This window comes from Cladophialophora psammophila, assembly GCF_000585535.1.
Source record: "Cladophialophora psammophila CBS 110553 chromosome Unknown aczJe-supercont1.5, whole genome shotgun sequence".
Lineage (NCBI taxonomy): Eukaryota > Fungi > Ascomycota > Eurotiomycetes > Chaetothyriales > Herpotrichiellaceae > Cladophialophora > Cladophialophora psammophila.
Window position 1 is genome coordinate 1669121 of NW_006912926.1, and position 13623 is coordinate 1682743.

General features: G+C 51.8%; 6 protein-coding genes across 6 annotated transcripts; all 6 read left to right on the forward strand.

The window, feature by feature from the left end:
• Window positions 1-198: 198 nt before the first annotated feature.
• On the forward strand, window positions 199-2069 carry A1O5_04250 (uncharacterized protein; the record flags this gene model as incomplete). Its single annotated transcript, XM_007744858.1, has 3 exons — window positions 199-481; window positions 550-1212; window positions 1258-2069. 3 exons carry the CDS (start codon window positions 199-201, stop codon window positions 2067-2069), a joined length of 1758 nt encoding a protein of 585 aa, XP_007743048.1.
• Window positions 2070-2979: 910 nt separating this feature from the next.
• On the forward strand, window positions 2980-4470 carry A1O5_04251 (cytochrome P450 oxidoreductase; the record flags this gene model as incomplete). Its single annotated transcript, XM_007744859.1, has 1 exon — window positions 2980-4470. The coding sequence occupies one exon, from the start codon at window positions 2980-2982 to the stop codon at window positions 4468-4470; it is 1491 nt and encodes a 496-aa protein (XP_007743049.1).
• Window positions 4471-4760: 290 nt separating this feature from the next.
• On the forward strand, window positions 4761-6488 carry A1O5_04252 (elongator complex protein 3; the record flags this gene model as incomplete). Its single annotated transcript, XM_007744860.1, has 1 exon — window positions 4761-6488. The coding sequence occupies one exon, from the start codon at window positions 4761-4763 to the stop codon at window positions 6486-6488; it is 1728 nt and encodes a 575-aa protein (XP_007743050.1).
• An 847-nt stretch (window positions 6489-7335) lies between these two features.
• Window positions 7336-9108, forward strand: A1O5_04253 (uroporphyrin-III C-methyltransferase/precorrin-2 dehydrogenase/sirohydrochlorin ferrochelatase; the record flags this gene model as incomplete). The annotated part of the gene is made up of 1 exon (XM_007744861.1): window positions 7336-9108. The coding sequence occupies one exon, from the start codon at window positions 7336-7338 to the stop codon at window positions 9106-9108; it is 1773 nt and encodes a 590-aa protein (XP_007743051.1).
• A 610-nt stretch (window positions 9109-9718) lies between these two features.
• On the forward strand, window positions 9719-10903 carry A1O5_04254 (uncharacterized protein; the record flags this gene model as incomplete). Its single annotated transcript, XM_007744862.1, has 2 exons — window positions 9719-10454; window positions 10536-10903. The coding sequence occupies 2 exons, from the start codon at window positions 9719-9721 to the stop codon at window positions 10901-10903; spliced, it is 1104 nt and encodes a 367-aa protein (XP_007743052.1).
• A 469-nt stretch (window positions 10904-11372) lies between these two features.
• On the forward strand, window positions 11373-13304 carry A1O5_04255 (uncharacterized protein; the record flags this gene model as incomplete). Its single annotated transcript, XM_007744863.1, has 2 exons — window positions 11373-13126; window positions 13253-13304. The coding sequence occupies 2 exons, from the start codon at window positions 11373-11375 to the stop codon at window positions 13302-13304; spliced, it is 1806 nt and encodes a 601-aa protein (XP_007743053.1).
• Window positions 13305-13623: the final 319 nt, after the last annotated feature.

The window sequence follows — 13623 nt, forward strand, 5'->3', positions numbered from 1 at the left end:
GGTCTGGTGGCCAAAATACGTGGTTATTCTTTAACAGTGCTCGATTATTTGAAGTAAGTCTTCGCCGAAGTGGACTACTTCTGATTGTTGATGTCTGCCCTCGAAGGTGGACGAGATCAAACCCCAGCGATATGATGAGCTATGCGCTCACCAGGATGGTGGTAATCCTCTCTGATTTATGAAACTGCAGCTAACAATATGCTAGCCAACGATGCCGTGAAAAGCATAGTAAATGTGAGCGGTAGTCCGCTGAATGGCCACTATGTCCTAACCAAAATTCGAGGTATCATTGAGCATGGTGTGCGCAGGTGCGAAAACTGTGAGACCGCAGGCGAGCCCTGCCTGCCGCCTCCACGAAAACGAATTCGGCTGAAAGCTGTTCATTCTGTGATCGAACAATCCCGCTCTTCCGGACAGAGTGGCCGGGAGATATCCTTTGTCTACGGTGGTGATCATGTCTGGGTCGACTTCCACACTCCCGGTGAGTTCCCTGTTGATTGTCGTCTTACTGCTTGGCATCAGTATTTGAGCTGATCTGGGTGTTCCAAGTCCAATTCGTTCATGGTAACGATCACGACGAAGATTCGAGTGACTTACAGTCTTCTATCGTCATTGATGAGGATGAGGGAGCTTTTCCAAATTCCATGAATGTGCGTCTCGACTGTGCAGATGCGGTTGCAGAACCTAGTATTGTTTTGGCAGCTGAATCTGATGCGGCAAAGAGATCGCTATCATTTGGGAGAGACAGCGCTTCAGGCGCGTCCCATTTCGCTTCATCTCCCACATATTTAGTTTCTCCATTACAGCAACACCGTACCCCATCAAACCAGATCCAGATACTCTCGCCATCTACAAGTACCGTCCTCTATGAATCCAAACCTCTTTGGCCGTTGAACGACTTAGCAGAGGCTGAACTCCTTCGACATTTCATCGACAATATCGGGCCTCAACTAGATGTCACGGACCATGTTTCTCATTTCACCACAACTGTTCCCCAGAGAGCAGCGCATTGCCCTTTGCTATTTTACGCTATCATTGCCGCCGCTTCCATTCATCGCAGTCGTGTTCAGGGTGTTCCGGACCAATTTTATGAAGAATACCAGGCTAGGTGCATCCGGATCTTGATTCGATTCTTGGATGATCCTGAGTATTCTCCAGATGAGAACTTCTTGGCGGCTATTGTCGTCTTGCGTAAAGGAGAAGAGATGTCAGGTAGGTATCCGCCTTCATTTACGCCCGTAACAGGACGTTGACCAGGAAATGCAGATGAAGATCGTATGTGCCATCTGCTTGGCTCCTCTCGGGTCATTAATTCGGTTGGAGAGGTCGCCGCAAATGGCGGATTGGGAGAATCAGCAGCGTGGATTGTCTTGAGACAAGGTGTATACGTTTCATTGACAAGCAATGCCCCCTTGAATGTGGATCTTGGCTGCTATAAAAGGTCTGTGGTCTTCCTCGGTCTCACAGATCACGCTTGGGCCAACAAAATTGTCTTCATTTTCGCAGAGACTCTGGTATACTCTGCCAAAAGCAGTGAACATGCGGGAGCCGACGTCGAGGATTGGCGTACCTTGCAGCACGCCGCGACCCAGTGGTATCACGACAAGCCGGACACGTTTCTGCCAGTCTTTGAGGCTTCAAGTGAAGAGAGCGCTCCAAATAGACTTGCTGGGCCGGGGTGCCGAAATCCTTTCCCGACGATATCGATGCTCCAGGCCCCTCATGTCATTGGGCTCATGTACTACCACCTGACCCTCATACTCCTCGCCCTGAGCGACCCAGTTCACACCGCCCGTCGTAGAGGTCTTGAGAGCATACGCATGTGGCGGGAACTGGAACAGAAGGTCAGAATTGACCTTAAACGCTGCATTGGTCTGGCCATCAGCAATCCTCATGTTGTGGCAGCCAACTTCGAGGCATCACACATCCTATACGCATGCGGACATTGTCTCAACTCTCCTGGGGAGAGAGAAGCGGCTGTCGACTTTCTCCGCGGCGTCAGGGTCAAGTTAGGCTGGGGCATTGATCATATCATCGAGCACCTAGAGAGACATTGGGCCGAGATGTAGTCAGGAAACTGTCAAATTCGCTTGAGAGGCCTTCTGTTTACCTGCAAATCTCAGGTATTTTTACTAGAAAAATTGGACCTCTATCGCATCCTTGTATGGTGGAAAGTGCCTCTCGTGTAGTATAATCTTGTTTCAAGCAGACTCTTGACGGCAAAGATGTCATGATTGAGGACGACGAATTCTATGGCTAAACATGGAAGCTAGAAGGAATTGAATGAGTTGCTTTGGTGAGTGCAACGGGTGTCGCGTCCCGAGACCCTGTTTGAGGAAAGATTTCTCCGCCGTTTCCCCCTTTTCCATTCCTTTCCTCATTCGGATGAGAAAAGAACTGGGCGGTCCCACTTCTCGACGTCTTCTTGTTTCCATTCCAGGGAACTCAACGGAGCCACGACGACGAGGGCAGCGAACTGCAAAGGGATAGTGATGCTGCCCAGCCGTTCAGGTGTCCAGCTCTTCCCCTCCATTGATCCCATTCTTGCTAGTCCAACCCACATGGAATGAGTTGCCCCTCCTTTCCGTGCGACAACTGGCATCAGCAGCCATTTAGTCGCTCTGATGGAGGCTGCCTTGGCTCCTGGGGAAGATAAATGTCATATATCATACTCGGCGTTGCTGATGCCGCACCACAGAGGAGCGTTGTATTTTGTAAGAGAGTGATATTGTTCAAGTCCTGGTTCGTTCAACAGCTTCAGCTGTCCACTGTGTGTTTTGTTTGCGTACGGCCAGAATGTGGTTCTCTTCCCTTTCGCACGCTGTCCTTCTGGTAGCGTCCCTATTTGTTTATTTTATTGCATGGCCTTTGGTAGGATATTTCCGTGACCTGAAAGGTGTGGCGTTGAGCCTGAATTCCGCTGTGTATGTTGAGAGTGGACGCTAATAATAACATGTAGGACTGCGCAAGTTCCCTAACATGTCGATATTCTCTGGAATCAGCTCCATCCCAATGATGATTCTGGCTCATACTGGTGCGAGATCGCCGTACTTGACGGAGATGCACAAAAAATATCCTGTGATCCGTGTTGCTCCCAATACCCTTTCATACGGGGACGTTAGAGCCATCAAAGATATATATGGCCACAACACACCTTGCATCAAGGATCCTTCCTATGTCCTCTTTTCGGGCAGTCATTTTCACCTTGCGGATGTGATAGACCGCACAGACCACGGCCGCAAACGCAAAGTCCTCTCATCAGCTTATGCAATCAAAAATCTCGAGCAATGGGAGCACAAAGTGGCCGACAAGATGAGTCGGATCGTCAAGCATTTCGACCAATGTTGTACCGCGCCCCTTCTGCCTGGTGAGAAGGAGCCTGTGCCGAAAGACGTCAATCTGGATTTTCGCGCTTGGATGAACTTCTTCAGCCTTGACGCCATTTCTGATATAGGTCTCTCGGACCCGCTAGGCTTTCTCGATCAAGGCCATTCGCGCACAATCGCGCGTCGGACGGATGGAACGCAGTACGAGGCGGACATGCGGGACTGCCTGTATAAAATGGCTCATAAACAATCTCTCCTTATCTGGCCATATGCCTGGTACCCGTTTCTCAACAAAATTGCCGATATCATCCCGTTCTATGGTCGAATGGGTACGCTACACCGACAATGGGAAGGGATCCCGCTGGAGCTCGCATCTCGTCGTCTAGAGCGTTATCAACGCGGTGAGAAGCTTGACGACTTCTTCCAAGCACTTATGGAAGATAAGAGCTCCGTTCCAAACAATCTCGAATGGGGTGAGATAGTGGCAGAGGTCAGCATCATGTTGAATGCGGGGTCCGTAACAACAGCCATCGCTATAGCCAACGCGATGTTCCAACTGCTCAAGAACCCAGAATGCCTGCGCAAAGTTAGAAACGAGATTGATGCCGCCCTAGATGCCGAAGAGGATGAAGACTGCGAGTCTACGGGCGGCTGCTACGAAGATGGGGTTATTGCTTATGACCGTCTCAAACATCTCCCCTACCTCCGTGCCTGTCTTGACGAATCTCTTCGCCTCTTCCCTCCAACAGTTCACGGACTGCTGCGACTTACGCCCCCGGAGGGCATGAGGATTGCCGATGATTTCATTGCAGGTGGAGTATCAGTGATGATGTCCGCATTGACGGCGCACCGTGATCCGACCATCTTTCCCAGCCCAGATAAATACATCCCTGATCGATGGCTGGGGGAATCTGGCAAATCGTTGCGGTCATATTTCCTGGCATTCAGCGCAGGTGCAAGAGGTTGTATTGGGCGCAATATCAGCTATCTGGAGCAGACAGTGGCGATGGGAACGCTGTTGAGGAGATACGACTTTGCATTGAAAAGCCCGGAATGGGAGATAGAGAGGCTGGAAACCCTCAATTGGATCTTGGGCGAGATGCCAGTCAAGGTTTGGAGGAGGAAGCGAGAGAAGCAGCAGTAGAAAGATAGACTTCCCCTTGTACTGGCTGGACCATGGCAGGCGTCTGTCCTCCTGAAAGTAGCTTATTGGAAGTGTCTGCGACGCGCTTGAACCTGCTTGACCTGCCCAAGACCTGCTCAGCCGAACATAACCTTTTTGCAACCTTACGGAACAATATTCTCCCGGGAGCCAAGCCTGAATGCACCTCCACGTGATATCGAATTTTTGACCGTGATGACCTTCGCTAATGTTTTTCAGTTTCAAGGTCCTCGACTTCTCCCATTTGACGGTGCTGTAGTCTTCGCCCCCAGATGGCGACTGAGACGGTGATCAGGGCCAAAGTCAAGGTCGGCAAGAACGAAAAGCTGCCTCCAGAAAATGTTCGATTCATGCAAGCATGCAATGACATTGCGCGCGCTCTCGTCCAAGAATATGAAGCCAGCCTGGATGAGACGAAACCCAAGAAAGATGTCAACCTCAACAGACTGAGGGGTGATGTCGCCAAAAAGCACAGGCTCAGCAACTTGCCCCCTCTGACCGCTATTCTGGCTGCAGTTCCGCCCGAGTTCAAGAAACACCTGATGCCAAAGCTGATTGCGAAACCGGTAAGAACAGCCTCAGGTATTGCTGTGGTTGCTGTCATGTCAAAGCCACATCGATGCCCACACATTGCGTGGACGGGCCACGCTTGTGTCTACTGTCCGGGCGGTCCTGACTCCGATTTCGAATACTCGACACAATCTTATACAGGATACGAGCCGACTTCCATGCGAGCTATTCGAGCGCGCTACGATCCTTTTGAACAGGCGCGTGGAAGAGTCGATCAAATCAAGTCTCTCGGACATAGCGTGGATAAAGTCGAGTTCATCATCATGGGCGGGACATTTATGTCCCTGCCACAGGACTACCGTGATAACTTTGTCGCTCAGCTACATAATGCGTTATCGGGCTACCAGACCGAAAATGTTGACGAGGCAGTCATGGCAGGAGAGATGTCGAGTATCAAGTGCGTTGGCATCACGATCGAAACGAGGCCTGACTTTGGACAAATCGACCACCTTTCTGACATGCTGAGATATGGATGTACCCGGTTGGAGCTTGGTGTCCAGTCTTTGTATGAGGACGTGGCTCGAGATACGAACAGAGGTCATACCGTTGCAGCAGTTGTGGAAGCTTTCAAATTCTGCAAAGATGCCGGATTCAAGGTTGTTTCGCACATGATGCCCGATTTGCCCAACGTTGGTATGGAACGCGATATATTCCAATTTCAGGAATATTTTGAGAACCCAGACTTCCGGACAGATGGCCTGAAGATCTACCCGACACTTGTGATCCGTGGCACGGGACTTTACGAACTGTGGCGGACCGGTCGCTTCAAGAACTACACCCCCAATGCACTTGTGGATCTGGTGGCTAGAATTCTTGCTTTGGTACCTCCTTGGACAAGAATATATCGTGTACAACGGGACATCCCCATGCCCTTGGTCACGTCTGGAGTCGAAAATGGCAATCTCCGGGAGCTTGCATTGTCGCGAATGAAGGATTTCGGTACTACATGTCGAGATGTTCGAACACGGGAAGTCGGCATCAACGAGGTGAAGAACAAGATTCGCCCCTCCCAAGTGGAACTTGTGCGGAGGGATTACATGGCAAACGGTGGCTGGGAAACGTTTCTCGCGTATGAAGATCCCAAGCAAGATATACTTATTGGCCTGCTGAGGTTGCGGAAATGCTCAGATACGCACACATTCCGACCAGAACTTACATACCAACCGACAAGCATCGTCCGCGAGCTTCATGTGTACGGTTTAGCAGTTCCGATCCACGGTCGCGAAAAGAGCAGATTCCAACACCAAGGCTATGGAACCCTGTTGATGAAAGAAGCCGAGAAAATTGCTCGGGATGAGCATGGCAGCGAGAAAATGAGCGTCATCAGCGGCGTTGGCGTGAGAAGCTACTATGAACGTCTTGGATATTCACTCGATGGCCCATACATGAGCAAGATGCTCGGTTTCGACGACGATGAACCCGAAGACTGAGCGGCCAACAACATTTGTTCGCTACTACAAATTTCCACAACCCAGTCCGCTGGCAATACTGCTTCCCATTTGCAGGTCGCCCAGCCGTGTCTGTCTGAGGGACTTCCGGCGGAGACCCGAGCTAGCCATTCTCAACGCACATTATGACAATACACAGGTCATCCTTGTGGTTGCTACACAACGCTTCTGCGTTCTGCCCAGGTCGTTGGGCGGCTCTGCTCACCCTGGGGATCTGGGGCTGATGCTACGCAGTATGTTGAAGGCCCTATAGCTCCATCAACAAGAAGTCGTCAGAAGCAAGTTGAAGTGCGGCGCGTGTGCGAACAGACGGGCAACCAGGCAAACGGTGGAAGTTGCGCATCTCCGCTTCCTTTGCACCATGATGATGCTGCTTGAACGACTCGACTGGGAGGAGAGGCCATCTCTGGACCGATTGAAGGCAACCGCAATCCCGCGGAGAGCAACAGGAGACTATCGTCTCCGAGGATGAGAGGACCGTTGGGATGGTACCTCGTATTGGAATGGAAGAGGCAAACGAGGCTCCGCGGCCCCACCACACACGGCCCACAACAGCCCGAGGAGCGCTCGCCCGATAAGCGATAAGCACAACGCGACAAATCACGTCATTCAAACTTTTTTCGCATTTTCCAACTCGCAGTCTTTTGGTCTTTTTTTCCGAGCACCTCATGGCTGCCACAGAGATGGTGATGAGGTGACGCTTTTCCAGTTTCCGTGTTTCCTATATTTCTCTGTCATTTTGCATGGCCGTGGCGTCTGGGCATCATATTGCTTGACTTCCTACAAGATTGTTTATCCAATCTGTCTCTACGGCCGCACAGGTCCCGCCATGTTTATCCCTGCTTTGCTAACAGCGCATAGCTGTGTCGGACACGTCCACCTGGTCCTCGGTTCTGGGCCTCTCGCTGCCGCGAGGTGCGCAAAGTCTCTCGAGGTTGGCGCCCTCCCTGCCGTCATGTTTTCCGAAACCGAGAAACCCTACTTCACCCTTGCCGCAGCCATTGACCAGGGCAGAGTGCGTTGGATACGGCGGGAGTTTGAAGAGCAGGACCTGAAGACATTGGGAAGAGAGGAAGTAGGTGGCTATGTGGACGCGCTGTTTGTCACTCTTCCTGTCAAAGACCCTCGAACCATTCAGGTATCCAACCTGTGCAAGCGCATGCGGATACCTGTCAATGTGGTGGATGCACCGAACCTTTGCACGTTCACGCTTCTGTCGACTTATTCAGATGGCCCACTTCAAATCGGAATAACCACATCAGGCAATGGCTGCAAGCTATCATCGCGCATTCGGCGTGAGATTGCGTCGACCCTACCTCCCAAATTCGGCTCTGCTGTAGAGAGACTTGGAACAGTGCGAAGGCGGATATGGGCAGAGGATTTTAAGTCTCACACCTCAAATCCCGCCGAAGCGCCCGACGTTGAAGCCGAAGACGAAGAGGCCGCGGCGCAGAAATATACGTTCAACTCATTGGTCAAGGAAGACGATCGGGATCCAGCCGTTTTGCGCACGCGTCGCATGAGGTGGCTTTCGCAGATATGCGAGTACTGGCCGCTAAGTCGACTTGCAGCAATCACAGACGCAGATGTGGCAACCATACTCGAGGCATACAGGACCACTGCTCAAACGCCTGCTCCACGCCTGGATAACACCTCCGGTCTGCTTCCGGCTCCGGCTCCCCGCAAAGGCACGATCACTTTGGCTGGCTCAGGCCCAGGGCATCCTTCTCTACTGACAATCGCCGCCCGAACAGCCATTGAAACAGCCCATGTCATTTTGGCTGACAAGCTTGTTCCTGCCGAAATCCTAGCCCTCATCCCTCGTAGAACTCCTATCCATATCGCACGAAAATTTCCTGGCAATGCGGACGCTGCGCAAGAAGAAATGCTTCAAATGGGGCTGGAGGCCATGGAAGAAGGCAAGGACGTCCTCCGGCTGAAGCAAGGTGATCCATATCTATACGGCCGTGGAGCCGAAGAAGTGACCTTCTTCCGGGAACGAGGTTTCGAGGTCAGAGTGATACCTGGCATTACCAGCGCTCTGTCAGCACCCATGTTCGCCGATGTCCCGGTAACTCATCGGGCTGTTGCTGACCAAGTCGTCATTTGCACCGGGACTGGGAGAAAAGGAGCATCGCCTGAACCGCCGTCTTATCGGAAGAGCAAGACCGTGGTATTCTTGATGGCGTTGCATAGGTTAGAGAGTTTGGTCAAAAGTCTGACACAGGACTCGGAGGCTCAGAACCCGGAAGCGAAAAGACGGGCACTCTGGCCCTCAAGTACACCATGCGCTGTGATCGAAAGAGCCAGCTGTCCGGATCAGAGGGTGATCCGATCGACTCTTGAGTACGTCTGTCAGGCGGTGGAAGAGGAAGGGTCCAGACCGCCCGGCTTACTTGTCGTTGGCAATTCTTGCGAAGTGCTGTACAAGGCTGACCAAGACAAGAGATGGACCGTTGAAGAGGGCTTCAGAGGTCTCGGCGCCGCCGGATCAGCTGCTTCGGAGCTTGATATACTAAAAGAGGTAGAAAATGTGTCGTCGAAGGAGATCAAGGAGCGGCCCAAAGCAAATGGAGAGCCGCATCCTGGGATAACGACTTGACAGAACTCGGGCGTCTTTGGATTACATGGTTCACGAATCACCCGGGAAATCTTTTGATCACTATAAAAGTTTAAATGATCTACTAGAAAAAGGTAACATCTAGATATAGGTCTCACATGGCAGATTGTGATGTCTGGTTGATTTGCCGTGATTTGGCATCTTGAGCAGTAAAGCACATACCTTCGTATCTGCAATGTCTACAGACTACTCGGTATTGTTCAACCTGTTTAATCCGAATACATACTACGGAGTAAATTTAAGAAAATCCGGGGTTGGTCTAAATAGCATTGGCCGAAGTTTATCCTTTTCCTCTTTTTGGTACTTCGGTGCACGGTTCGATGGTACTTATCACGCCTCCATAAGCATAACAAAGCTCCTTCCAGACGTTCTTCTGACCTTCGATCGAATAAAAACATAAAGTCGTGGTCTTGCACGCCTCTGCCCCATTTGAATGTCCTGACGTGGTGTTGTCAGCGACCCACTGTAGCCAAAGACCTGGGCGCCGTTGGATTACAGCAGCTACGGCCACGAAGACAAAAGAAGAAGCAAAGAGCCCTTGATTCGGCACCTATCGACGACTTGATACTTGGCTCGGTTGCAGATTGAGAACATGTCGCAGCCACAACCTGGAGTGATCCCTTATGGCTCGAGCGTTATCTACTCTGGCCCCGTCGACATAGCTCGACCCATTAATCACGATAACATCAGAGGCAAAACTATCGTCATCACGGGAGGCGCTTCAGGATTCGGTGCAGCCTGCCTTCAAGAATGGGCCTCCCACGGCGCCAACGTGATCATCGGCGACATCAATGAGAAAGCTGGCACCGAACTGGTTGCCCGAATCCGCCAGTCCACAGGGAACCAAAACCACCATTTCATTCCGCTCGACGTAACGAGTTGGCCGAGTCAAGCCGCCTTCTTCAAACAAGCAGCAAGACTAAGTCCGCATGGTGGGATCGATCATGTCATGGCCAATGCCGGGATAGCGGACGCCCCAGAGCAGCTAGTGTTTGAGGACCCGCCTGATTATGCAAGGATGGATGATGGCCCTCCGCCTAAGCCAGCAATGCGAACGCTAGACATTAATCTCAACGGAGTCATGTATACCACACACCTGGCAATATCATACTTGTCGCGGAATCCCGGGAGCGAGAAATGTCAAGTTGGCAAGCACTCGGGGACGCGAGACCGACACCTCATCCTTGTTGCCTCCATTGCTGGTCTGGCGGGTCTGGCGGGTCAGCCTCTCTATGCAGCAGCGAAACATGGTGTTGTTGGGTTGTTTCGGACACTGAGGCTCACAACGCCGCTAAAGAGTGGGATTAGGGTGAACATGATCAATCCATGTAAGTCTCAATCTCGGCGCCGCTTGCCTCATTTCTTTTTTGTTTTCGGCAAGCATCCACAGCTACTAATAGATTGGATAGATTTCGTCGACACGCCTATCCTCGGACCCTTAGGTGCCTTCGTCATGGCAGGAGGAGGAATGGCCACCGTTAAATCAGTGGTCGAGGCCACCTCACGTCTTGTTGCAGATCAAGGCATCATCGGCCGAGCACTCGTGATAGGCCCTAATACTTCCGAGGAGGACGCCAAGGCGATGGGTCTCGAGCGAGCGATAGAAGATCAGGCAGTTTGGGACTGCTATGCGCATGACTTCGAGCAGACAGACCTGTTTACGAGAAGGATCGTTGGGGTCACGAATCTGGTGACGCAGGCGAGAGGATGGGTCGGAATATGGTCGGATATTAGGAAAAATCTGTCCAGGAAACTGTGGAAGTCTATGGGATACTGAACACGACGGGGCGCATCTGGGGGGGGGGGGGCAGGGGGGGGGAAACATCTCGTATGGCAGCCTTTGGGCAGACCTTCAGCCTCACAGCATTGCGAACGGAATTGCGCACCAGAAGCATTTCGACTCACCGTAGAGTATTATGTCAGCTAGACCCACTCTTCGGTGCCTCGAGCAACCCAAGTTTCTCCTTTTCCAAGCATTTGGAGATGGCGACAATTAATCCAAGTTGGATTTCGCCAAAGGGCCCCTCGTCGTACTATACGCTCTCCCCAGCTGCTGTGCAACCCCGTGCTTCCAGACGGACTCAGTCCCTTTCCTTCAGCGCCAGTTTCGAATATCACCGCGGGGTGTGCGACACAACATAAATCAACCGACGCAGGAATAGCACGTCAATGTGCCAGCACTGGGCGTCTTCAGGTTGTGCATGAATTTGAAAAATCCGCAGCGGCACCCGAGCCATGCCCGAGGCATGATAAGGTCGCGGAAGCTACTCGCTCTGATCCTTCTCGTCGGGACTGCTGCATTGACTCTATATTTGCTCCAAAGCCCTGGACAGATCCAGACACTCGAGGAGTCGACCGCCTCCCTCCTCCAAGGCCACCATGCTCACGAGGAGAACCAGCCGCTTCTACCGGCAAGCTCCCTGTTGCACCCTATTCACCAACTAGTCGCCCAGAGCGAGAGCGACCTTCAGACTCTTCGGGCCCGCCAGTCCCGATCCCTTAGCGATGCCGTAGCCGAGTACCGCAGGCGGTACAAGCTGCCTCCTCCTCCCCATTTCGACAAATGGTACAACTTTGCGAAGAAGCGGGGCGTCGAGCTGATTGACGAATATGACACGATATATCACCAATTGCTGCCGTTCTGGGCATTGGAGCCCGCGGTCATAAGAGAGAGGACAAGAGAAGCAATTGGATTCGACAATGCCTTGATCGCCGTCATGATCCGCAGCGGCAAGGTTACGAAAATCGAAGGAGGTGGAGATATGTATGAGTGGCACAGAGATGCGACACCCATCATGTTGAAGGATTTCATCAAATACCTGCCGGATATGGATTTGGCATTCAACATCCATGACGAGCCTCGCGTGGTGATGCAACACGATGACCTCCTGCATCACGTTCAGGTCGCCCAGAATGAGAACATGCCTAAAGCCTACAACGCCCAGACACTGAAGAATGAATGGTCACCGCGCGCCGAAGACCTGGGAGAAGGGATCCGCATCAAAGAATACAAAACCACCCGCTTCAACCGGTTTGCGCATCAGCCGACATGGAGCAACTCCAGAATCTCCTGCTCCCCCGAAAGTGCCGCCCGTATCTGTCTCAACGACTCCTGTCCAGACAATGTTACTGCCTACTCTGACCTGCCGCTGGGCTTCATCCGTAACACTACCGCGTTCTCCGACATCTGCAACTCTCCCAGCATGGAGAAATCATTCGGCTTTTTCGACCGCCCCAACGCATTCGACGTCACACATGACCTATTCCCAATCTTTTCGCAATCAAAGATCTCTTCTTTCCAGGACATCCTCTACCCATCGCCCTGGTATTTTGTGGGCCGCGTAAAGTACCAACCTGAACGGGACATGTCTTGGGAAGAAAAGGTCCCCACGATGTATTGGCGGGGCAGCACAACAGGTGGTTTCTCCCGCGACGGGGGATGGAGGAGGCAACACCGCCAGCGCTTCCTCACAAAGATCCAGCCACTGAACACGGCCAAGGTTCTCGAATTAGACACTAACTCTTCGGCGGAGGACTCGCTATGGCGCGAGAAGACCATTTCCGCAGCCGATATGGCCCATTACTTCGACGTCAAATTCACATACATTGGACAGTGTGATCCTGGCGACTGCGACGCTCAACGTGAGTATTTCGGCACAGTGGAACCTGTGGATATGTTTGACGCACTTGCGTCTCGCTTTTTACTCGATATTGATGGCAATGCCTTTTCCGGCCGCTATTACGCCTGGCTATTGAGCAAGTCCCTTGTGTACAAGCTCGCGGTGTTCCGCGAATGGCACGACGAATGGCTGAGGCCATGGGTGCATTACATCCCACTCGGTTTGATTGGTGACGAATACGCCGAGAGCGTGAGATACTTTGATCAAGAGGAGGCTGGCAAGGTGGAAGGGAAGAGGATAGCGGAGCAGGGAAGAAGTTGGGCGCAAAATGTGCTCAGAAACGAGGATCTCGAGGTGTGGTATTTTCGGCTGCTGTTAGAGTGAGTTTCTCCTTCATTTCCTCATTCCTAGATTGTTTTTTTTTTTTCTTTCTTTTTTTTTTCTGTTCTCTTGGGGTTCGGATGGATCTTGATCCCGAGCAATGCTGACTGACTGACAATCCACAGGTATGGTCGCTTAATCGATGACAATCGACATAATATCGGCTTTAGTCTCTGATCGATCTGGCACCGCGCCCCGAAGAAGTTAGAACAGTTGTAGAAAATCACTTCTGTCAAAGCGCTGAAAAGGAAGGCTCGCCTGGCTTTGAATAGAATTGAAGGCGTTCTGCACATTCATTCCTCCTTCTTGTATAATTTATGATTGTTACGAGGTTTGAGCATACTACTAGGTACCTACCTACATGGTTAAGGACCGAGGACGAGTTAAGAGGCACAGAGGAGGTAGTCAGTAAAACATCTGGCATGGAACATCTGGAGAAAGCGAACAGGAGGGAAGTCAAGGGGACAGGAGACGAGACGAGATGCATGCACCAAGG